The 24,406-nt window shown below is 34.3% G+C and overlaps 3 protein-coding genes across 3 annotated transcripts; 1 reads left to right on the plus strand and 2 right to left on the minus strand.

The window, feature by feature from the left end:
* On the minus strand, positions 1 to 3,388 carry LOC120068854 (dimethylnonatriene synthase-like). The gene is made up of 2 exons (XM_039020497.2): positions 2,263 to 3,388; positions 1 to 946 (listed from the first exon to the last, which is right to left on the minus strand). Exons 1-2 carry the CDS (start codon positions 3,271 to 3,273, stop codon positions 317 to 319), a joined length of 1,641 nt encoding a protein of 546 aa, XP_038876425.1. The 5' UTR covers positions 3,274 to 3,388; the 3' UTR covers positions 1 to 316.
* A 6,255-nt stretch (positions 3,389 to 9,643) lies between these two features.
* LOC120071367 (large ribosomal subunit protein uL30y-like) lies at positions 9,644 to 11,802 on the plus strand. The gene is made up of 7 exons (XM_039023614.2): positions 9,644 to 9,771; positions 10,448 to 10,626; positions 10,735 to 10,832; positions 10,913 to 10,970; positions 11,054 to 11,133; positions 11,216 to 11,318; positions 11,394 to 11,802. Exons 2-7 carry the CDS (start codon positions 10,450 to 10,452, stop codon positions 11,607 to 11,609), a joined length of 732 nt encoding a protein of 243 aa, XP_038879542.1. The 5' UTR covers positions 9,644 to 9,771; positions 10,448 to 10,449; the 3' UTR covers positions 11,610 to 11,802.
* Positions 11,803 to 16,023: 4,221 nt separating this feature from the next.
* On the minus strand, positions 16,024 to 24,132 carry LOC120069695 (kelch repeat-containing protein At3g27220-like). The gene is made up of 7 exons (XM_039021481.2): positions 23,662 to 24,132; positions 20,677 to 20,865; positions 19,511 to 19,740; positions 19,250 to 19,420; positions 18,912 to 19,017; positions 18,325 to 18,531; positions 16,024 to 16,578 (listed from the first exon to the last, which is right to left on the minus strand). The coding sequence occupies exons 1-7, from the start codon at positions 23,869 to 23,871 to the stop codon at positions 16,408 to 16,410; spliced, it is 1,284 nt and encodes a 427-aa protein (XP_038877409.1). The 5' UTR covers positions 23,872 to 24,132; the 3' UTR covers positions 16,024 to 16,407.
* Between the last annotated feature and the right edge of the window lie 274 nt (positions 24,133 to 24,406).

The following is a 24,406-nucleotide window of genomic DNA, read 5'->3' on the forward strand; positions in this document are numbered from 1 at the left end:
TTGAATGATCACAGAAAATAGAATTCTTTTCATTGAATAACGTGACGAAGCACACATCTCTTTGTATAGAGGCAAAACGTATAACAAAATATACAACTGAAGAACAGAAATGTTAAGTAACAGATCAGTTGTGATAATAGAGATATCTATCACCTACTTGACAAACTAAACTCAATGAAAAAGCAAACAAACTCACATTTTACTATCTTTACTATTTTTCACATTGGCAACCATATGATATCTCTTCTCATTTGAATTATTTTGATTGACTTAGAGAAACTAGAGCAATTCCTTTACTTTAAGTATTGGTGCTTGCTTATATGGAGTAAAGAAAAGGAGAAAGCCTAGGCTCTGCCACAACATCAAGAGGGAATTTCTTAGGAGTTGAGAGACCAAAAACTTCATCCATATTCAAATCTTCCTTCTTCATATCTCCACCCAACTTCCAGTAAAACCCATGCAACAAATTAGCCAAACTTGACTGAATAACTTTAAGACCAAGACTATATCCAGGGCACATCCTTCTTCCAGACCCAAATGGCAGAAGCTCAAAGTCTTGGCCTTTCACATCAATGGTCTTTCCCATGAACCTTTCTGGGTTAAATTCGTAGGGATTTTCCCACACTGTTGGGTCTCTCCCAATGGTCCATACATTCACTAACACTCTGGTGCCTTTGGCTATGTCGTACCCTGCAATTTGGCAATCTTCTCGACTCATTCTTGGCACTAACATTGGAGCTACAGGGTGAAGCCTCATTGTTTCTTTGGCGATTGCATCGATGTAAGGTAAATTAACAACGTCTTTCTCTTCTACCCATCTTTCCTTTCCGATTACTCTATCAAGCTCTTCTCTTGCCTTGTTCAATATCTCTGGCTTTTTCAAAAGCTCTGACATTGCCCATTCTACTGTCACCGCTGAGCTCTCTGTTCCACCTGCTATAAGGTCCTGCAAGTTTTTTTTTTTTTTTTGAAAAAATAGTAATTATTATTATTAAAGCATTGATAGTTACAATTTTACAGGGAAAAAAAAAGCTAGTGTGTAAGAAATACTTTGATTCTTTTGAAAGGGGTCATACTGTCATTGAGTTTAAATTACCAATGAAATAGAAATTCATTTTAATTTCTTTTAAGGAAATTGGGACCTCAAATTTTTTTTTTTCAAGTCAACTATTTAGAGTCTGTTTGGGACAAAGATTATCCAAGGACTATCATAACCACTTCTTGCTACCATACATATTATTTTGTATTTCTCAATTCTATTTCAAAACCTTCATTTATTATGGTATTTACTATTTGCTATATTATTTTGTATTCGTCAATTAACTACAGTTAATACTATTTTAAAATACCCTCATTTCCTACGATATTTACTATTTACTACAGTTTTTAGTATTTTACATTCATCATTTCTTTTATTCTTTTCTATAGTATTTATTATTTTCTCTCAAACTAAAATAGTTAATACCTTAAACAGAAACTATTATTATCCAAACTAAAATAATCTACACCCCAAACATATACTATTATAACCAAATTATAATAATCTAGACTATATAATAACCAGCTCTTTACTCCGATGGCTCCCTTAATAGCCTTTCAAGCCTCAGTTTTTTGTCAAATATTCTAACGGTGGATTGCTGCTAGTTTTTAAATCTTTATGAAGTGTAAAGGATTACTACTAGTACATGGGAAGGGAAGTAGTATTCATCAATCACTTTTGAGTTATATTCACTTGTCACTATCACTTGTCACTTTAGCTACGAAAGGTAAAATATTTTCAACATTTGACAAAAAAAATATCTATGATTTTTTTTTTTTTGGTAAAGTTTAGAAATTAATTTGGCATGAGGCAATACTTGAGTTCATCAAATAGTCAATTCATCTTTTTGCACCTCACTCCAATTACATAGTATAAAAAATTTTAAATCATATTTACAAAAAAAAAAAAAAAAAAAAAAAAAGACTTTAAGAGGTGACAAACTATAATTAACAAGAGCAATAATTAAGTTGTACCTAATCTCATGCTCACCTTTCTTTGTCACACAAAAAAAATAAATAATATTTTTAAAGAAATTGTCACGTAACAATTTTTTATTGTATAGGTATCTAGCATAAATATTGATGTAGCCTAAACAACACCTAAGTATTTTTTATTAAACAATTAGGTTGATGCAAAAAAAAAAAAAAAAAAAAAAAAAAGTGAACTTCGAGAGTCCCAAGATTGTTGAGCATTAATATTATTTGAAAAGGAGAGCAACTTACTTGAGTAAACGCCTTGACTCCATGCCTTTCAAGTTTAACTTCAAGATGAGGATCATCAGCCAATTGCAACAAAACATCCACCATATCTTTAGCCACATAATTCTCAACTCCCTTTCTCCTTTCGTTATGTTCATCCAACACATGTTCAAGAAACCTATCAAACTTCTTGCTCAACGCCTTCATTCTCTTCACATAACCCTGCAAATCCAAGAAATCAATCCATGGAATTGAATCCCCAATGTTAAGCACACCACTCAGCAAGAACAACTCATCCAACATTTTCTTGAACTCATCTGGACTAACAATCGCATTCTCTGACTCATCCGTATACTTCTTTCCCAACACCATCCGACTTATCACATTCAAACTCACTGTAGACAAGTAATCCTTAAGCTTAATCACTTGACCACAGGACTTGTAAATATCTTTAAGCAGAGCATTCATTTCTTCCTTGCGTATATACTCATAAGAATCAAGCCGTCTAGCACTGAAAAGCTCCATCAAACACATCTTCCGAGCTTGGCGCCAGTAAGGACCGTATTGAGACCAAGTAATGTTGGAATAGTTATAGGTAGTGTACTTTCCAGCGGCCGTTTTGGGGCGGGACACGAAGGTGAGATCATGTGTTTTGAGGAAAATCTTTGCCATTTCGACAGAGGATCCGACCACAACAGGGAAGGACCCGAAACGAAGATGCATAATGGGGCCGTATTTTTTGGAGAGTTCATGAATGGATTGGTGGGGCAGAGAGCCAATCAAGTTGAGATTTCCGATCAATGGCCACGGCTTCGGTCCGGGGGGAAGATTGAGCTTGCGGCGGCGGAGACGGCGGGAGAGGAGGAGGAGGGCCAGAGTGGCTATCCAAGCAGCTGCATAAGAAAAAAGCCAAGAAGGAAGTTGAATGTCCATGGTGAGAAGTGGAGGAGGATGTGGAAGAGAAAAGGATTGGTTATAGTTGTTATTGGTGATGGTGGATATCTGATGAGGTTTCAAAGTGATATAAATAGGCATGGAAATTAGGTAGAAACGAAAGTTTAGTCATTTGAGAATTGATGAAAAATTGCAATTTACTTTCGTGAAAGTTGTTTTAATAATTTCTTCGAACTTGCAGCTGAAATTCAGAAGAACCACGAAACGTTGATTTTGATTTTTGAGTAAGAGAAGTAAGAGAAGAGAAGACAAAGGATGGAAATTTCGCCATCATTCAAAAGGAAATTCTGAGTGGACCATGCCAGTGTGAACACGTCAGGCCGCTAGGGTTGCATTATTCCATTGGAATACTATGACTATTAATAGGCAGTACCTAACATGCTCTCCCTTACTTACATATTTAAAAGGATATTAAATTTTTTTTAAAAAAATTAAATTGCCATGTGGCAGTTTCCCAATGAGCTAATTGAAAGAAATTAAACATTTCAAGACCGATTGGACAAAGTTCAATGTTTAAATAATTATTCATCATTATTTAAAATTTGAAAACCAAATAAAAACAAATATGGATCTATTATATACTTTCTTAAAGTTAAAAATTTTAATAAAGACTAAAATGTAATTTAACTCCAACTATTATAACCTATGAGAGGGCGTTTGGAGCAAGGGTTATCATCAAAATATAATAATCACCTCTTGCTCCAATTAGCTACAATCAACACTATTTCAAAACCCCCGTATTTACGATTTATTACCATTTTTACTATTTTATATTCATCATTTTTTTTATTATTTGCTACCATTTTTACTATTTTCTTCTCAAATTAAAATAGTTTACCTCAAACACATACTATTATAATCCAAATTAAGATAATCTACACCCAAACACAAACTATCGTAACTCAACTATAAACATCTTGGACTATATAACTAACTCATTGCCCCAAATGCCCCCGATTAACTACAACAATACTATTTCAAATTCCTCTTTGTTGTAGTATTTATTATTATAATGTTTATTATTTCCTATTCATCTCTCCTTTCTCTCGTTGTTACAATATTTATTATTTCTTATCCAAACTAAAATAGTTTGCGCCCCAAACTCAATCATAACTCATTGACCATAATAACTACATATTATATAACCGACAATGCCTCAAACGTCCCCTATATATTTAGTCAAATAGTAGGAGTTGATAGTGTGTGATAAGAAGTTGACCATCATAGGATAACACGAAGTGTTACAAGAGAAAAATGAAGCTAGCTCAATCGAAGCTCATGCTGAAAATCCATGGGAGAGCTTTCCAAGTCAATCTAATCATGAGGCAATTATTATGCCCCAAAAACCAATGATGAGCTTGAGTTAAAAGACTTCTAGAATGATTCAATGCTTGCTTTGAAGATAAGTTTCCAGTCAATGGTGAAGAGTTGCGACCATTGAAGCTCCAAGAATCCTTTGGTCATCCAAAAGCCATCATGAATCTAAAAATTTAAATTCATTTACATTATTAACATCCCATATATTTAATTAATGTTATGAATTTACATTTATTAGAGTAGTTGAAAGGGTGTTAGATGAATGTAGCCAATGTAGGTGAAAGGTTGCATCCTTTCATGGTGTCTATTAGAGTAGCCAATAGGGCTGTAATCTCTACATTTAAAGAACAACACTTTGAATTTGAATGAAATTTCATAAGAGTTTATTCTCTCAAACGTTATGCTTTTTCTTTGTATTCTTGTGTTTAGAATGCATGTATTGGAACTTTCAATCTAGTTTGATCAATTAGATTGTGGTGAGTTCGAAATCTTGAAGTTACGAATAAGTTCTTCTTTCTTCTTGATCATCGATCAATCTTCCAAGCCAAATGTGTTTAGCTTTCTTGGGGTTGTTATCATTTTGTTTATTGGGGGTTATTCTTATTATTGTTGTGGGGGTTCACCTAGAATAAAGGAGGGTTCTCATACGTGATTGAGGTACTTCTCTTTATCATTTGGTATCAGAACTTTGGCTCTAAAGAGATTATATCCTTACTTGTTTTATTTTCCTAGTCATCTTTCTTTCTTTAATTTCATCTATTTCTATATTTCTTGTGACTAAAAAAAAAAAAAAAAAAAAAACCGGAAGGAGTGAAAAAAGAAGTGACCTTTCATCTTCTTTTTTTTTTCCTTGATATTATACTTGCTAGAAAAATTAGAAAAAGAAATTGTCTTTTTCATCTTTCCATAAGTTTTTTTTTTAAAGAAAAAACTTCGAGATTTGTGACTTTTCGCATTCTAGGCTATATTGGAATTTCTTGCATGATTCTCATAAGAATACTATAAGATTTGCTAAAATTTGAGATACTAGAAGTCTTATGGTATGTTTCACAAAAGAAGAAATCATCGTGCGTCCGACAATAGTGATGATAATTTTTGGAAGAATATTCGAAGAAGTTTAGTTGAGTTACGTAATTCGATGGATTACATATCTCGATTGAATGAAAAGTTAAAGTTGCAAAAGCTAGCAAGAAGGAATCATGCCATGCGAGCTATTAAAAATCAAGAAGATGATACATTACCAGAAATTGATCAACCATTTCAAGATGAGAGAAATGCACCACCAACAAGAAAGGAAGGTTCCAATGATGGGGTTGTTGAGATAAATGATTCTGATCATCAAAGTTTGGGAGAGGAATCAAAAGGTAAAGTTGTTATGGAGAGTGAGGAAATATTTGAAGTATATGTAGGGAATGAGATCATAACCAATTCTCTAAAGAAAAGTAAAGACAATATGAAGTCTAAGAAATTAGATAGGAGTGAGGAGAGAGAAGAGGGTAAAACAAGAGACAAAAGTGAGACAAAAGAAACACCAAAGAGTTGCAAAAAAAAAAAAAAATCAAATAAAGAAAATCATGCATGTCGGATTTATTATCCAACTAATGTTCTTTCCAAATTTATTTCTCGTGTTCTTAATGGATCATTGACGACATGGCGAAAGAAGCACATGGCTCAATACATGAAGTTCATATTCAATAAAAATGAATATGTTACTCCACTTATTTGAAAGAGCTCGACACGATGATTACAAAGTTGCTTTACAAAGTGATCTTAAAGATTTGAGGACGAATCTTCTTGAAGAATGGGAGAAAGATAAGAAGCTGACCATCATAGGATAACACGAAGTGTTACAAGAGAAAAATGAAGCTCAACAAGCTCAATCGAAGCTCATACTGAAAATCCATGAGAAAGCTTTCCAAGTCAATCTAATCATGAGTCAATTATTATGCCCCAAAAACCAATGATGAGCTTGAGCTAAACGACTTCTAGAAGGATTCAATGCTTGCTTTGAAGATAAGTTTCTAGCCAATGGTGAAGATTTGCAACCATTAAAGCTCCAAGAGTCCTTTGGTCATCCAAAAGCCATCATGAATCTAAAAATTCAGATTCATTTACATTATTAACATCTCATGTATTTAATTAATGTTATGAATTTACATTTATTAGAGTAGTTGAAAGGGTGTTAGATGAATGTAGCCAATGTAGATGAAAGATTGCATCCTTTCATAGTGTCTATTAGAGTAGCCAATAAGGTTGTAATCTCTACATTTTTTTGTTCTTTCTTATCTTAAAGGGATCGTATTGACCCTCTTCATCGCCTATGGGAGAAGACTGGGTAAAAGAAGCTTTTAGCCCTTGCTTGTTCAAGCGTATGAAGGGAGCGACGACCCTTCTTGAAGATCCCCCGGGAAATACGTTGGCCTAGCAGAAACAATTAGAGGGTTTAAATTAATCCTTTCCGGAGAATTAGATGGTCTTCCCGAACAAGCCTTTTATTTGGTAGGTAACATCGATGAAGCTACTGCGAAGGCTACGAACATGGATGGAATATAATGAAATAGAGCCACTTTGAGGTTCTCTATGAAATGAGGCATGGAACGGAGCCATAAAGAATACTTTGAATTTGAATGAAATTTCATTAGAGTTTTTTCTCTCAAGCTTTATTTTTTATTATTTTTTTTTTTTTTTGTATTCTTGTGTTTAAAATGCATGTATTAGAACTTTCAATCTAGTTTGATCAATTAGAATGTGAAGAGTTAAAAATCTTAAAGTTAGGAACAAGTTCTCCTTTCTTCTTGATCATCGATCAATCTTTGAAACCAAATCTGTTTAGTTTTCTTGGGGTTGCTATCATTTCGTTTATTGGGGGTTATTCTTATTATCGTTGTGGTGGTTCGCCTAGAATAAAGAGGGTTCTCATACGTGATTGAGGTAGTTCCCTTTATCATTTGTTAATAATGTAAAAGAATCTGAATTTTTAGATTCATGATGGCTTTTGGATGACCAAAGGACTCTTGAAGCTTCAATGGTTGTAACTCTTCACCATTGGCTGGAAACTTATCTTCAAAGCAAGCATTGAATCATTCTAGAAGTCTTTTAGCTCAAGCTCATCATTGGTTTTTGGGCATAATAATTGTCTCATGATTAAATTGAATTGGAAAGCTCTCCCATGGATTTTCAGCATCAGCTTCAATTGAGCTTGTTGAGCTTCATTTTTCTCTTGTAACACTTCGTATTATCCTATGATGGTCAGCTTCTTATCAGAGTGTAACTCTTTATTTAGTCCAAGGAGTTTGTGGGCCCACAACTGATAACATTATTAATTAACTTCTTATGCAAGCTTAGTGACTAAAAAACTTTTGGGATAGTTGCAAATATAGCATTCAAAACCAAAGTATTAACAGATATACAATGCAAAAAAAAAATTGCATAAAATTTTAAATCCAACTCCTTGAATCTATCAGTAATAGATTATATCACTAATAGGAGTCTATCGGCTATAAAGTTTATCATAATAAGAGTCTATCAGTGATAGAGTAGATTTTGTTATATTTACAATTCTTTAAAAATATTACTATATACTTAATTATTATCCATAAAAGTGTTCTCCATTGCAATTATCTAAAATATTTCATACTTAAAAATCACTCCCTATTTAGGGCTAGCGGCATAAATAGAATTCAAGCCCAAAATAATCGAATATGTAGTATAATGATAAAATAATTGCATATATAGATAAAAAAAAATGGTAAAAGACTAAAAAACCCATGCTAGCCACCATTTTGCTCGCTTTTTCCCCGTTCAGTGATAGCTTTCAATTTGAGAAAAATTAATACAATCTTGAAATATTTGCTTTTAATTTGGTATCAATTATTAGTAGCTATCATTAATTCACTTTCATAAATTAGAATCAACCTTGAAATATCAATACTCAGGGCTATCAGTGGCTATCAATGATAGATTTATAAATAGTGACTAACTTTGAAAGAAGACCAACAATTTTGATTACCACAGTAGCTATCACTAATAATCTTTTATCATGACTATCACCGATGCCAGTTATCAGTCGCTATCACTGATAAATTTTCATCAATTAGAATCAGCTTTGAAATATTAACACTTAAGACTATCAATGATAGACTTCTATAACTAGTTATCATCTTTAAAAGAAACTCGATATATAGATATCACCTAAGTTCTATCAACGATATCACTAATATCACTCATATTGTGGTTATCAGTGATAGCTTCTTTCACTGATAACATCATTGATAAGATGCTATCAATGATCTCACCGATATCATGCTATCAATGATAGTTCTCTATCACCGATAACGTGCTATCAGTGGTAGCTTCTATCACCGATAACATGCTATCGAGTAGCTTCTATCACCGATAACGTGCTATCGGGTAGTTTCTATCATCGATAACATGTTATAAGTATTAGCTTATATCACCGGTAACATGCTATCAGTAGTAGCTTCTATCAATCATAGCCACTGAACACATTTTTTCCCCTTTCACTTACATTTTAGTTCGAGATTCAACTTTATTAATTAAATTCACTAAGTTGGCTATCGATGATAGATTTCTATAAGTGGCTATTAACTATGAAAATATAATCAAAGATTAAGCTATGATAAAAAATATTAGTGACTATCACTGATATACTTTCATTTGCTATTTATATTTATTATTTATGAATTGAGTATTTTCAAGTCTTGGGTATGAAACCCAGCCTCATAATTCTTTTGAAAAAAAAATGAAAAGAAAAAATTGAAGAAAAGAAAGAAAATTAAATAGAAAAAAGAAGTAAAAATCAGATAAAGGAAAGAATAAAAAAAGAGAAATTAAAATTAACAAAAATGCAAAGATTGACTAATCAACTCATCCATATTTACAAATATTTTGAAGATGTAATATATTTTTGGATTTTTTTCTCAAATTCTACTAGGTATTACAAACACCCCCCGGACACTTTCTCAAAAAGATGACGGGCGGATTATAGCATGGCTTGGTAGTTGGTACAACTAGGGGCGTAGTAAAGGAAAATTTATTGGGCCTAATAGAGGGTTTTAATGGGCCGGTACTTATTTTGGGTACTTTGGGCCTTAAGCATCCAAAAGTTGGATCGCCGAGGCCCATATGCGCCCAATCCTTATATAGTCGTAATTTCTTCTTTCGTCTTCTCTACCCGGCCGGAGTAAACCCTAATCTCGCCTTGCTTGAACCTGCACGTAATCAGAAGCAGCTCTGTGGCCGGTTAGTAGTGCTTCTCCCTGTACTTCGACTCTATCCAATCTTTATTCATCTCTTTTCAATTCGATTTCACTGTGGCTTATAATACCTTTTTCCACGGTTTCTAAATGGATTTCTGATTATATTCTGTGCATTTGGAAATAGAGGTGTGGTTTTGTATTTCCCTCGTAGCTATTGTGGTTCAATTCTTTTATTTGTGTTTAGAAGGATTTTTTCGAGTTCATTTTGAACAATGGACTTTCAGGAATGTGATTCTGGATGTGTGCAGTTAGCCTGAGAGAAGAAAGAGGAGGAAATATGGATTTTCCTACTTTTTTATTTTTGAGAATCGAAAAAAAAAGAGTTTATGTTATGTGGATATTCTCTCTTTTTCTTCCCTATCATCTTCACTGTCGCCAGTCCAGTTAACATAATTGATGTTCGTTGTAACAGTTGAACTGGTGGCAAGTATAAGGTTTGCAATATAGCCATTGGTTATATGTATGTGAACACATTCAATAGGTGTTTGCAGTTTTTCTGTCTTCTTTTTCTTGATATTGGTTATTGAAAACCGGTTTATGCAACCAATCTACAAATTTCATAATGACATCAGTATTTTGTTGAGCTTAAGCGAGAAAGTGATTTGGAATATCATATTTCGTTGGAAGTTGATTAGCTTGTTCAATATATGTTTTCTTAGTTATGGGTGAAGAAGTCAAGGCATTGATTCCAGAGTCAGTCTTGAAGAAGAGGAAGAGGAATGAAGAATGGACGTTGTCAAAGCAGCAAGAACTTGAAGCCGCCAAAAAGAAGAATGCAGAGAATCGTAAGTTGATTTATAACAGAGCTAAGCTATATTCACAGGAGTATGAAGAGAAGGTATACTCCCCCCCCTTTATTTCTTATTTTATTGTGTTAGAATCCCTTAAGTTGAATCATTTCTTTTTAGAGCATTTACATTTTTTTTTCTTTTTTGAGTTTGAATAGGAAAAAGAGCTGATTAGACTGAAGCGTGAGGCAAAATTAAAAGGAGGATTTTATGTTGACCCTGAGGCTAAATTATTGTTTATCACTCGCATCCGTGGGTATGTCTCTTTTTTGAGCGAACTTGTTTTCTGCTATATATGATATTATGTTCTGATGTCTCAAAATTTGTTGAAATCAGTATCAATGCCATGCACCCTAAGACAAAAAAGATATTGCAGCTGCTGCGTTTGAGGCAGGTACAATATCAAATCTTAACATGGTTGAGTTAGTTCTTTGTAGTTCGTAGTTGTTTGTATGATAATTACCTTTCTTGTTACAGATTTTCAACGGTGTCTTCCTCAAAGTCAATAAAGCAACATTGAATATGCTGCACAGGGTCGAGCCTTATGTGACCTATGGGTATTTTTCGTCTTAGAGATTTTGTTTCTTAAAACTTTCTTCCTCCATAAGACTGTTTGAAATATTAATGTGGCTTTTGCAGCTACCCGAATTTGAAAAGCGTTAAAGAACTTATTTACAAGAGGGGTTATGGGAAGCTAAACAAGCGGAGAGTAGCATTGACTGACAACTCAATTGTGGAGCAGGTATCTCTCTTTCCCCCTCTCTTACTCTGCTAAGTTTTAATGGTTAGTTTTCTTATATTCTCTCTTTAAATGAAGGCTCTGGGTAAATACGGCATTATCTGCATGGAAGATCTCGTCCACGAGATCATGACCGTTGGACCTCACTTTAAGGAGGCAAATAACTTCCTATGGCCATTCAAGTTGAAGGCACCTTTGGGCGGATTGGAAAAGAAGAGGAATCACTATGTTGAAGGGGGAGATGCAGGTAATCGGGAAAATTATATCAATGAGCTTATCAGGAGAATGAACTAGATGAGGAACAATTTTGTTGTCATTGATTCTTGTTTTGTCCAATCACTGGAAGTAGAAACTAATTTGTTCACAAAGTTAGCCCAATCATTGGAAGTAGAAACATTTAAGCAGCGTACACTTTGTTTGTGTCAGATACTTTCTTTTAAATCCTTTGAGGCTTTTTCATTTATCAATTTATAACGTTTCTTCAAAATTGTCAGCACATTTACTACTCTTTGAGAGCTTTTACATACTGATCGCAGTTTTATCTTTTCAATTTTTGTTTGATTGAAATAATAGGAGGATTAGGATGCTTTGTTAAATTTTTGGTTAAATTATAAAAAATACCCTTGTCACGATCATACGGAAGCGTACGACTTAACTGGGGATGGTAAGCTATACTTTGACATAACTGAGTTCCCATCATACGGAAGAGCTCTTCCTAGAATAAACTAGTAAAGATTTTGTCACGATCAGACACAATGCTTCGAGGGTAACCATGTAAGCGTACGACTTTTTTAACAAAGACCTCAGCCACAAATGGATGTTTGAGGGTGATGAAATGGGCATACTTGGACAACCGGTCTACCACTACCATGATGGTATCGAATCCTTTAGATTTTGTTAGCCCTTCAATGAAGTCCATGGAGATGTCAACCTACTCTGTCAGGAATAGGTAGAACTTGTAGGAGGCCCGTTGGTGAAAGGGATAGGTACTTGGCCTGTTGGCAGATTCCACAGTCTGCCACAAAATGCTGAACTGCTTTCTAAATTCTCTTCCAATATACATCCTTGCAAGTCTCCAAGGAAGCTTTCTAAATTCTCTTCCAATATACATCCTTGCAAGTCTTCAAGCTTCCTTGGTGTCCTCCTATGGGGCTATTATGGAACTCATGTAATAATAGGGGGTATTGTGGGTGAAGTGACCTGTAGTACGATCCTTCCTTTATAGTATAGCAGTTCACCCTTAATGTTGTATCTGGTTGGAGTAGGCTGACTGCTTGTCGGATCCCACTCAATTCCTCATCCGCACCCACCTGTTCAACAAAAATAGAGGTATTCAACCCCTTCATTACATCGAGCACTCCAAGTTCCAAAGAGGTTGGTAGTCGAGAGAGAGCATCTGCGGCTGAATTTTTAGTTCCCCGCTTGTATTCAAGGCTAAAGTCATATCCCATGAGTTTGGCGATCGAATGTTGGTATTCTCCGGCGATTATCCTCTATTCTAGAAGAAAATTTAAGCTTTTCTGGTCTGCCCTGACTATGAAATGTCTTTCTAGAAGGTAAGGTCTCCATTTCTGAATCACAAACACCATGGCCATTAATTCCCACTCGTATATTGCCTTGAAATGATGAGTAGGGGGTAGTGCTTGGTTGAAATACGCCAATGGTCTTTTGTTTTGCATCACACAACCCCTACCCCAACATTTGATGCATCCGTCTCTACAACAAAAGGCTAGTTGAAGTTTGGTAATCCCAACACTGGTACAAACATCATGATGGATTTAAGACGTTGAAATGCATCCTTTGCTTCCTCACTTCAATGGAAACTTCCCTTCCTTAGTAACTGAGTCAGTGGCAAGGCTATAGCGCCATAGTTGGCAACAAATTTTCTGTAATAGCCTGTGAGGCCGAGGCTTTTTCTGTAATAGCCTGTGAGGTTGAGGACCCTCAATTCCTTCACATTACATGGTGTAGGTCAGCTACTCATTTCTTCCAACTTGGATGGATCGGTCGATACCCCTTGTGCAGAAATAATATGCCCCAAGTATTCAATGCTCATTGCCCCAAATTGACACTTCTTCAACTTTGCTACCAGCTGGTCCTCAATCAATACCTCCAAGACTATTGATAAATGGCTCATGTGTTCCTCTAATGTCTTACTATAAATCAGAATGTCATCGAAGAAGACCAAAGCGAATTGATGAAGATACAGTTTGAGGATTTCATTCACGATGGCTTGGAAAGTCGATGGAGCATTCCTCAACCCGTAGGGCATTACCAAAAACTCATAGTGGCCCTCATTGTTCTAAAAGCAGTTTTGTGGATGTCCCTTGGGTGAACTCGGATTTATGATAACCTGATTTTAAGTCTTTCCCATCAGTCTCAAAATATAAGAATTGATACAAAATTTTCGATGTCTCTCATGGCCTCAATGAACCTTACAAATAGCTCCCCCTTCCTGTGGGCCCCTCTCTCTCTCTTTTTTTTTCTTATGTTTTTTTTTCCTCCTTTAACTAACAATATTCCCTAGCCCTTATATTCTCTCAATATTTTCCTAACTTACTTATTTTCTTTCATTTTCTTTCTTCTTTCATATACTTTGGTTAGTAAAGGGTCTATCAGTTCGATGCTGCAGAAAAACATGACAAGCATGTCGATTAATCACTGCTGCTAATAAAGTAATTGCCAACGATTTCAAAGTAAATAGATTAGATATCATGTCGATTTGAAATATATTTCAAAGTAATCATAAATTGTCACTGGATGAACTTTTTTAAATATATATATGTATATATAGTATAATATTTTTTTTTCTTTGTAATTGAAGCGATGCATGGAGATAAGTATACGAGTATTATTCAATAAATATATAAAGTAACTTTTATCTATACGAGCTATTAAAGTTTTGAAGGAAAACATCAATTTAATTTATATTCTTGACTTTTGGAGGGTTGATGTATCAATTTATACAATTTCTTGTGATGATTATAGTTTTGTCAATTAAATCTCTAAATTTTTGTTGTGCTAATTTGGACGGTTTAGTTAAGATGTTGGATTTTTAGCTAAGATTTGCTTTAAAAATTGTTCATGCATCAATTTTAATCGTATGTATCAATTCTAATAGTTGAATTATCGTGTGAGAACCATCAACGATTTCAAAGATAATCTTAATAATAAAATATGTAAATTGGTTTACTTGTTGATTACTTAAGAATTTAATTGAAAAAAATATAAGCCTTACATGACATTTATCTAATGGAATCTAAAAAGGGTTGATATATTATAATCCGGTAGAAGTTTGTTATTAACACATTATTTGGCCTATGTATTTTTTTGAACTCTAAATAATATGTTTTTACTATTTTTGTTTTATAACTTTTTTATTCAGTAATGGTCATTTTTGTTTGAATAAAATATAAATTGTAATTTTTTCCTTTTAATTGTTAAAACTTTTCTCTCTTTTTTGGCAATGAACAACAATTAACCCATTATATTTCTTGTAGAAATATGATTAAATAAAATGAGAAACCAAAGAAAGTTTTGATTCCTAGTTTTTCTACATAAATTTCATTATATTCTTCTTTTTCTTCTTCTTGTTCAATACTTTTACTATGTAATTATTTTTTTTAAATTAAATATCTCTCATCATCTTGAAATGTCATCACATTTTTTCAACAATTTCATTTTCAATTTCTCTAAATTTGGAGGATCATAATCTCTATTTTTCACAATTTTTTGCTGTAAAATATTCTAGGAAAAAAAAATTCATTTTATGTTTTTTTTTTTATATGTTACATACTTTCAACACATACTTACTTTTCGTCTAAATATTTATTAACACTCATTTAATATGTTAATTTAATTAAATGAAAATATTTTTTTTTACATTTTTTTACGTATAAATATTATACTTAATATAGATAAAATAATAATTTATATATATAATCAACAACGCTACAACATATTTTAACAGTCATCAATCTTGTAATGGCCGGAGGTGGTTGTCGAAGTTGATTATCGAAAATGATTTACTAGAGTTTGTAGTGGAGGTGGTTGTCGGAGCCTTAAGTTGGTCGCATGAAAGTGGTATTAGAGTTGGTTGTCGGAGTTTATCGTCAGAGGTGGTTGTCAAAGCCCCAAGTGGGTTGTTGAAGTTGCTCATTCAAAGGTGGTCATTGAAGGTGTTTTTCATTGGAGATTGTAGTCGGAGGTGGTTGTTGAAGCCTGAAATTGGTCATCGGAGTTGGTAGCACAAAGGTGGTCGTCAAAGTTGAATCTGGAGGTGGTTGCTGGAGCTTGGAATTGGTTGTCGGAGTTGGTCGTGCAAAGGTTGTCGAAACCCGGAGTTGGTTGTCGGAACAGTAGATGATTGTCAAAGCTCAAATTTCGTCATTGGAATAATCATCGGAGGTGATTGTCGAAACTCAGAGTTGGTCACCAGAGTTTTCATCGAAGGTAGTTATTAAAGCTCTTTGTTAGTTCCCATAATATGACAGTAGACGATAGGTGAAGTCATTGAAAACATTAGAATAAGTTAGAGTTGGAGTGAGTTGGTAAAATATACCAACTCAACTCCACCAATATAATATTGGTGAACCAAATAATGAGTTGATATATTATACCAACTCAACTCATGTTAATAAGCCAAACATCCTATACAGGATTTAGTGGCAATATAAATTCACACAATATTATCATTCAACAAGAGGAATTTACTGGAAAGCTGTTGTATCATCTTCCCATTCGAATTGGGTCTCCCCTAAATGCAGTGTTATTGTAGTAAGAGAACTAAGGAGCAGCCTGTGCAGGTTCAATAAAAGATTATCAAAACGAAGGAAATGAAAGAGATTTTCCCATCTAAATGGGAAGTTGTACAATATTTCTATTTCTGTATACAATGGGAGCAACACAATATTTAGTCGGAGAAAGAATACATCTAACAGTAAGAGAGGGAGATTTCTTTTCTTCTTGATTAACCTCTACGCTCTACAAGAAAGGCACAGCCAAAACGAAGATGCAGAAGCGGTTTGGGCAAAAAAAAATGTCAAATAGGTGGCTGGAGATACGATTTGAAACTGCTAAATAGAAAGATATGTCATAAGATGAGTTTCAATTTTGTTCTCCACATTTCACCAATCACCTTCTTAGGAGAGGGATCGTCTGGTCCTTTATCTCGTTGTCCAGACGTGAAGTACAGCCATCCGTCCCAATATCCAACTAGCGTCGTTTTCACACGGAATGGAAGCTTCCCTATCACTGACCATTGCTGCAACAGAAATTTCAACAAAAACATGACTTGCATAAATGCTCAACTAAATCGTCTACCTTGACAATACTAGTCCTTTGGCTTCACCATTCTTAATGTTTTCGTCTTAACACTTCAGTTTATTTTAGCTTTTAACTAATCAATTTAGTTCGTAATATGAATTATTCAATTAAATTGAAATGAAAGTCCAATTCAATCCCATGTATGAAGCCAACAGCATCGTGTCACTCGAGCTTCTCTACACACACACACACACACAAAAAAAAAAAAAAAAAAAAAAAAAAAAAAGAGGTGAACTCTGTTTTGAGTTAGTTTATTTTTGGGGTGCTGAGTTGTTATTATAGTTTGTACTTATATTATAATTTATAGGTTATAATAGTCTGTTTAGAGTGCAGACTATTTCAGTCTGGGTTATAATAGTCCATAATTAGGGTACAAGTTATTTTAATTCGTGTTTAAGTTTTTTAATATTATTATTATTATTATTATTATTATTTGTTGTTACAATTACGTTTCTTATGCTTTAATTTAAAAAAGAAATTTCTTTAGTACAACAACTGTGGGGTGGGAGATCGAACGTCCCACTTCTAAAATGGAAGTCATGCCAATTACTGTTGAGTCAAGGTCATTTTGGCTTAGAAAGGAATTTGATACATTATTTTATGCTTCATTTTTTATAACTATAAATATTAAAAAAAATTGGTCAAAGTTGGAAACTTTTTCAATTTCTTTAAAACTTTAATATAAGAAATGAATTTGATTACATTTTTTTATGCTTCAGTTTTTATAACTTACTAAAACTAAAAAAAAAAATGTCAAGACGAAACTTTTTTCAATTTTTTTCTAATTACAGTTTTTGTACTTCAATTTAAGAATGAAATTTGATTACTTTTATACATACATACACACATACATATTCATATATATATATATATATATATATACACACACTTCATCTTTTACAAATATACTAAAGCTAAAATAAAAAGAAAAAAAATCAAAGGTTGGGACTTTTTTCATTTTTTTTATACTTTAATTCAATAAATGAATTTGATTACATGTTTTTGTGCTCTGTTTTTACTTTTTATAACTATACTAAAACTTTAAATAAAATAATAAAATAATAAAAATTATTACAAAAAAGAAGAAGATTTTTTTTTTTTGTCATTGCAATTTTTTATACTTTAATTTAAGGAAGAAAATTGAATACATTTCTTTTATACTTCAATTTTTTATAACTATACTAAAACTACAAAAAAAGAAAACAAAGGGTCAGAGTTGAAACTTCTTCATTTTTTTCTGTAATTGCATTTTTTTTATACTTTATTTTAAGAAAAAATTATTTTGTAATTGAGTGGTTTTATATCAAGTGGAAATAGAAAAGCCATTCAAGATTATGTGCATATATTTCTATGTACTTGAACATACAAAAACCAAACAAAAATCATACAAAAGTGTTTTGGCAAAAAATACATTATGTTGTTCACTGTAGTTAAAGAGGGTCTCTAAATAGTTTCACGGTAGCTAAAGAAGGTTTTCAAATAATTTTTACTATAGTTAATGGTAGGTTAAAACAATTGTAATTTTCATCTATAGTAATAGGGACGACCCAATAGTCCACTCAACTTGGAGGCCCAAATGTCCCCTCTAAGATCGGGTTGGAGGATGAGAAAGAAAATCAGCATGTCCATGAAAATGTATATAGATTTATAAAGTACACAAAGCAGTATATAAAATAAGTGATACCTGTAAATCCAGATTAAATTGGAATACTTCTCCATTGAGAACCATCTTCTTGGTCTGAGGATGCTTATCTGTCGTGCCGCCAACAATAACAATTGAATTGTTGACCACTATCCAAGCAAATTCAATATGGGAATCTGGTTTCGGCATTGATGGCAACACTTTCCATTTCATATCATCATCCAGCATATAAACATCGCCGTAAACCACCTAACTTAACCGAGAAGATTTAATCAGCAATAAGAATACACAAGTTTAAAACATTCTTGCATTTTAGCTTAATGCCTTTTTTCCAATCATAAAGAGTATTACAACTAGATATTATCTCAACGACACTGAGAAACCTCAAAATCTTTTATAGAGATCAAAATAAATACGCAATTGTACACAAAAACCGGTCAATGGCACTTTTTATAGACTCAAATTAATTGAGTTTAACAGAGGGAAAAAGGGTATGCGACATAAAAAAAGTTAACAACGTAACAGTAGAAATAGACCACACTTTTCAAATACACAAGTAAATGAACAACGGAGTTATATAAAGATATATCGACAAAACTAGGGGGCAAAGATGTAGAATATGAGCTTACCTCATTCCTGCGGGAGCATTTGAAAATAGGGGATCCTGGTTTTGCCATAAAATCACCTTCTTGACCTCCAATAACATAGAGTCGGTCATCAACAACAATACATGCCCTGCAACAAACCAAAAATAGTTAATAAAATGCAAGAGAAAACAATATAGTGAGTGCAAAAAGAAGTTAAGAATATGTCGAACTTTTTTGAGGTCTTAGAGAAAGACTAGAGTAGCATGGATAAAAGAAATACCGAACAGAACTGGTAAGTCATCAAGGCTTATCTTCATCAACAAACTGGAAAAATGTATATCAAAATTACAATTAGTCATGATGAAAAACACCACAAAGACCTGTGAGGTCCTCCTCGAGGAATAGGTATCTCGCTCCTCCACTCCTTTTCTAAGGCTTTCCCATCCTTCACGGCAAGGCTCCAATGCTCCACACCAGGTGTGTGTCGGTTTTCCTTGCTACCACCCATCACATGGAGTCTACCTCTCCAAAGTTGAGTTGCTGGTGCGTACCTACAAATGGCTCATCATGTTAAAACCATTTAATAGTATATGAATTCTACTATATAAAATCACAATGTGCATCATAAAAAAGAAAAATACCTAGGGACTGGTAATGGGGGCATATCCTGCCACTGCTTCGTCTCAGTATCCAGAACAAATGTATGAGCGGTAGGCCCCCGACACTGTGGACCATATTGCCCTGTGACTACATAAATGTACCTTCCATCAGTTGCCATTCCTAAATGTGAATGTGCCATTTCCTTTGGCATGTCAAATCTTCCTCCCCATGTATTATCAGTAAAATTATAAATATCAACATGTGAATGTACCTATTATCCACCAGCAGAAAGAAGATACAAAAATAAGAGCCTACTAACAGATACTAACATTGCCAAATCTTCCTACGTAACTAGAGATTGTTGAAAATATCCATAATTGAATGTACCTCTGTCAATAGTAAAAATAAGAAATAAAAAACACAGCAAACCTATTAAGTGAGATCAAGTGTGATGAATTTAAAGGATAATCTCCTATTCAGCCATCGGAAAATTATACCTAAATTTTGCTAGAAACTAAAAATCGATTCTTTAGAGTTTTGACAATAATTTCACTTTGATTATTCACTTTCAAGTTTCTTCGTGGGCTTTGGTTTCGAAAACTTTTTGTAGTTATTCTATAGATAGTATTTTTGCATAGTTGGAGCCCCTTTCTTTAGGGGTGGTGTTTTTGTGGGCTGGTTTTTTTTTTTTTTGTATGTCCATGTATTCTTTCATTTTTTTTCTCAACGAAAACTGTTATTTTGTCCCAAAAAAATAAAAAATAAAATAAAATAAATAAAAAATAAAATGAAATAAATAAAAATATATATATACTATACAAAAGTTCAAGGAAACAAAATATTGCAGCAGGTTGCAAGATATTTGAAGAAATCCACATTACTTTTAAGCAAATTTGCAAGTTGTAATGACACAGGTTCCACTACCCTCGCCCATAAAATAGTTTTAAAGAAGTATGGATGGACATTTTGCTCTGCCAGAATCCTCTTGTTCTCGTACAACAACAGAGAAGACTTAAATGAAGAAACAAACGGCTTTTCTAGATTCAGATGCAATCTTTCAACTAAATCACAATTTCGTAATTGCTAAAATAATAAATGGAACTAAATGAGCAGATTTTCCATAAAGAGAAGCTTAGAATCTAGCTGCAGAACTTATTGTTCCCTGTATATGAATCCAATAGAACTGAAAACAAGGGAAGATTCTCACCAAATCAATGGTGCCATATCCAGCAAATACGAATAGAAGATTCTTGATCTGTATTGCAGCACCATCCAAGCGAGGCACAGGAGCAGTTGCCATCTTCTTCCACGTTAACTCTGGAGCTGGCAGATCAGCAAAGGTTGCTGACAGGGCTCTGCCGGGATTATCATCTTTGCCGCCTTTAGCAGCCTCTCCCTGCAATAACCATAGAAGTGGGCCGTTAATTGCTGAAAAAGAAAATTCAGATTGTTCAAAACTTTTGTCTGCGTCTCTTACGCTCATTATAAGAATGTGAACTGAAAGTCTATACTCAGGATATAAATCTCAGGTAGTTGCCACACATGGTTTTTTCTTTTCTTTTCTTTTTTTTATTGAGATTTTTTTAATAGAAACAATTGCTTCCATCGAAAGGAAAAAAAATCAAGCCCACAAAAAACCCACTAAAGAAATAGTTTTCAACTAAGTAAAATGTTACCAAGAGAATAATTAAAAATAAATCTTCGAAATCAAAGCCCAGAGAGAAACATGGAACCTCACCAGGGTCGAACCTCACTAAGGTCTCTATCCTCACCTCTCAATACTCAATTGTTCCTGTCCCCTTAAAGCACCACAAGAAATGAACTTTCTCTTTGAAAGGCAGATGGAAGAGGAACTCCTCGATCATCGCACAAAATGTTGAAGAACTAACACAAAATCCAATTCTACAAACAGCTCGCAAACAGACAATATCAGAGAAGGCGATTCGGGTTTTCCTCCGCCTTCCGACAAAGGATGCAACAAAAAAAACCCATTAACGTAGGCATCTTTCTCAAAAACTTATTTGTCGTGTTAACATGACTAAGCAAAACTTGCCAAGTAAAAATTTTAACTTTCTTTGGAATCTTAATCCTCCATAGAATATCAAAGACCAACTCGTTAGCAAGAGAGAGATCCAATAAAAAACTAAAAAAAGACTTACAAGAAAATCCCTCTAAAGGATTAGGACTCCAAACACGAGCATCCCATCTCCCAAGCATAAGTTAAACTCTTCAAGCAAAGAAAGAAGAGAAACCACCTCTGTCGTTTCCTTATTGGACAATGAATGACGGAAACCAAAGGACATAGAGCTCCCTAACCATACAAAAAATTAGACACACGACAATGTTTAAAGGAAGACAAATGATAAAACCAAGAAAACGCAGATGACAAGGATCTATCCCCCACCATTGATCTTCCTAAAAATACGTTTCCCTAACTTCCCCCACAACACAACAAACAAGATGGGAAAAAGAAGGGAGCTGAAAAGAAGTATCTTTCCAATGACTTTGGTGCGTGTCTTTAACCTCCTTCACCACCCATTCAAAGAGATGGGGGTCATGCTCACTCACAATAATCCTATGCCACAAGGATTCGAGCTCGAGTGCAAAACACCACAATCATTTAGCCAAGAGAGCTTTGTTGCATAATCTTAAATTTTTGAGTTGTAACCCCTCTCATTCACATGTCTCCCCACAACTTCCCAGCTAAACAGATGAAACCATTTCCCTTCCTCCACCCTTTCCTAAAGAAAGTCTCATGAGCTTGTCAATGCTCTTACAAACCAAAACTGGAGCACGAAAAAGGGAAAGGTAATAGATAGGAATTCCACTTGCCATCGATCTGATCAGGGAAAGTTTGCCAACTTTGGAGGAAAAAAAAAAATCTTCCATGAGGCTAATCTTTTCCAGATCTTCTCAATGAGGAGTCCCAAAAAGAGATGGCTCTCAGATTTCCTCCAAGGGGAAGGTCAAGGTAGGAGGAAGGAAATGATCCAACTTCACAGCCAATCAAACCCACCCATCTATTGAGATCCTCCTACTCATAGTTGATACCCAAGATCCGACACTTGCTCCTTAATTTTAAACCCTGACATTGCATCAAAGAACCCCAAAATATGATTCAGAATTAGGAAAGAGTCCTCTTTGCCAAAGCTGAACATCATATCCTCTACAAACTTAAGATGAGACAAAGCGACCTCTTTAGATCCAATATTAAAAGGCTTAGAAATGCTACCTTCGACCCCCTAAGGATGATACGACTTAAAACATCCACGACCAGAAGAAACAAGAAAGGAGATAAAGGGTCCCCTAGTCTCAAACCTCTAGAACCCTTAATTGACCCATCGGTGTTCCATTGATGAGGGTCTAGTAATTCACATTCCTGACACAACCTGACATCCACATTCTCCATCGAAACCTTTCTTTTCCATCACCCTGTCCAAAGAGTCCAAATCAACATGATCTTAAGAAGCTTTTTCAAAGTCGATTTTAAAGATCACCCATTCCTTCTTTTTGGCTCTATAATCCTCAATGGCCTCATTATCAATACATGCATGATCAAGAATCTACATCTCAGCTATAAAAGCTCCTTGGGCCTTAAAGATTGTTGAAGGGAGCACTTTCCTTACATGGTTTGCAATGGCATTAGCTAGAATCTTGTAAGCACTAGTGATGAGACTGATAGGTTTGAAATCATTACTCCTAGGCTCTTTTTTTAATGAGAGTGGCTAAGCCACACATAGTAGTAATGCTTGTTCTCTCAAATTCCTATATTATCCAAAGATTAAACGTTCTAGTTCTATATCTTCCCGGCGTTTTCTGATTGAACAATGAAGACGATGTACTTCACGAGAAATTATGGGTACCAAATGGTCTACAGTGAAAAGGTTAACCCACCAGAATGGATAAGGGTTCACTCAAATCCTAAAAAAACAAAAGAGCGTAATATCAAATTCAATAAACAGCGAAGTACTAACATTATGCAGAAGGAGAATCCAAATCGGAAAAGAAGAGGGCAATGCGACGGCTAGTGCTAACCCTTCGCACAAGAATGAAAGGTTTTCAAGTCCACACACAAACACAAATCAATATCTAAATTTTTTTAAGGTTTCACTCTACTCAACTCAAGTATAAGTGCAATTTACCAGATCCACGCTTAAAATCAAGAGGGAAATCTCAGAAAAGAGAAACTAACCTTGCCGGGATTTATACGGTCTGGTTTTGTGGGAACTGATATACTGCTATCGGAGCGATAAGGAGGAGCCCAATTGGATGCAATGGATAAAGAATAAGAGAAGCGAGATGAGGAAGCCCACATATAGTCGGCGATGAGAGCAAATCCAAGAAGCGCCAAGCATATTAGCACCAACTTGAGTGATGCGTGCTTTGATGAGGGCCTCGCCATGGCTCATGCGCGTCGGTGGGGAAAGCAGATTAGGAGATCTGTGAAACAGAGGATTTGTATGTGTATTGGGCACCCTCGCCCTCTCTCGCTCCCTCTGAAGATCTTGAACACATATGATATGAGTCCGAGGGGCTATTTGGACCAACATCACATAATATATCCCCATCCGAAATCATTTTCGAAATTTGTTTCATTCATTTTTCAGTGTTTAAATATATTTATTATTCATATTCAATCAGAACTCTCTACATTCTATATAGCATCCAAACAGTGTCATAAAACCCCATGTTTTGTTGCCTTCCTTTACATCTTGCACTGCCTTCTTTTTTTCTTTTTCTTTTTTAACAATGGCCATTCTTTGTTTCATCTCACAGAGTTCCCCTGTATTTTCTTTTAAATAAATATATATAAATATTTCTTTTAATTCCTCAATTTTGAATTTAGTTTCTATTTTAACCATTTCAAAATTTTGGTTGTTTTTCATTTTTAATAATTGCCAATTATCAAATAGGACCTAAAAATTAACCTATCTCTT

This window comes from Benincasa hispida, chromosome 1 (assembly GCF_027475165.1).
Source record: "Benincasa hispida cultivar pf3 chromosome 1, pf3_genome.v1.1, whole genome shotgun sequence".
NCBI classification, from domain to species: Eukaryota; Viridiplantae; Streptophyta; class Magnoliopsida; order Cucurbitales; family Cucurbitaceae; genus Benincasa; species Benincasa hispida.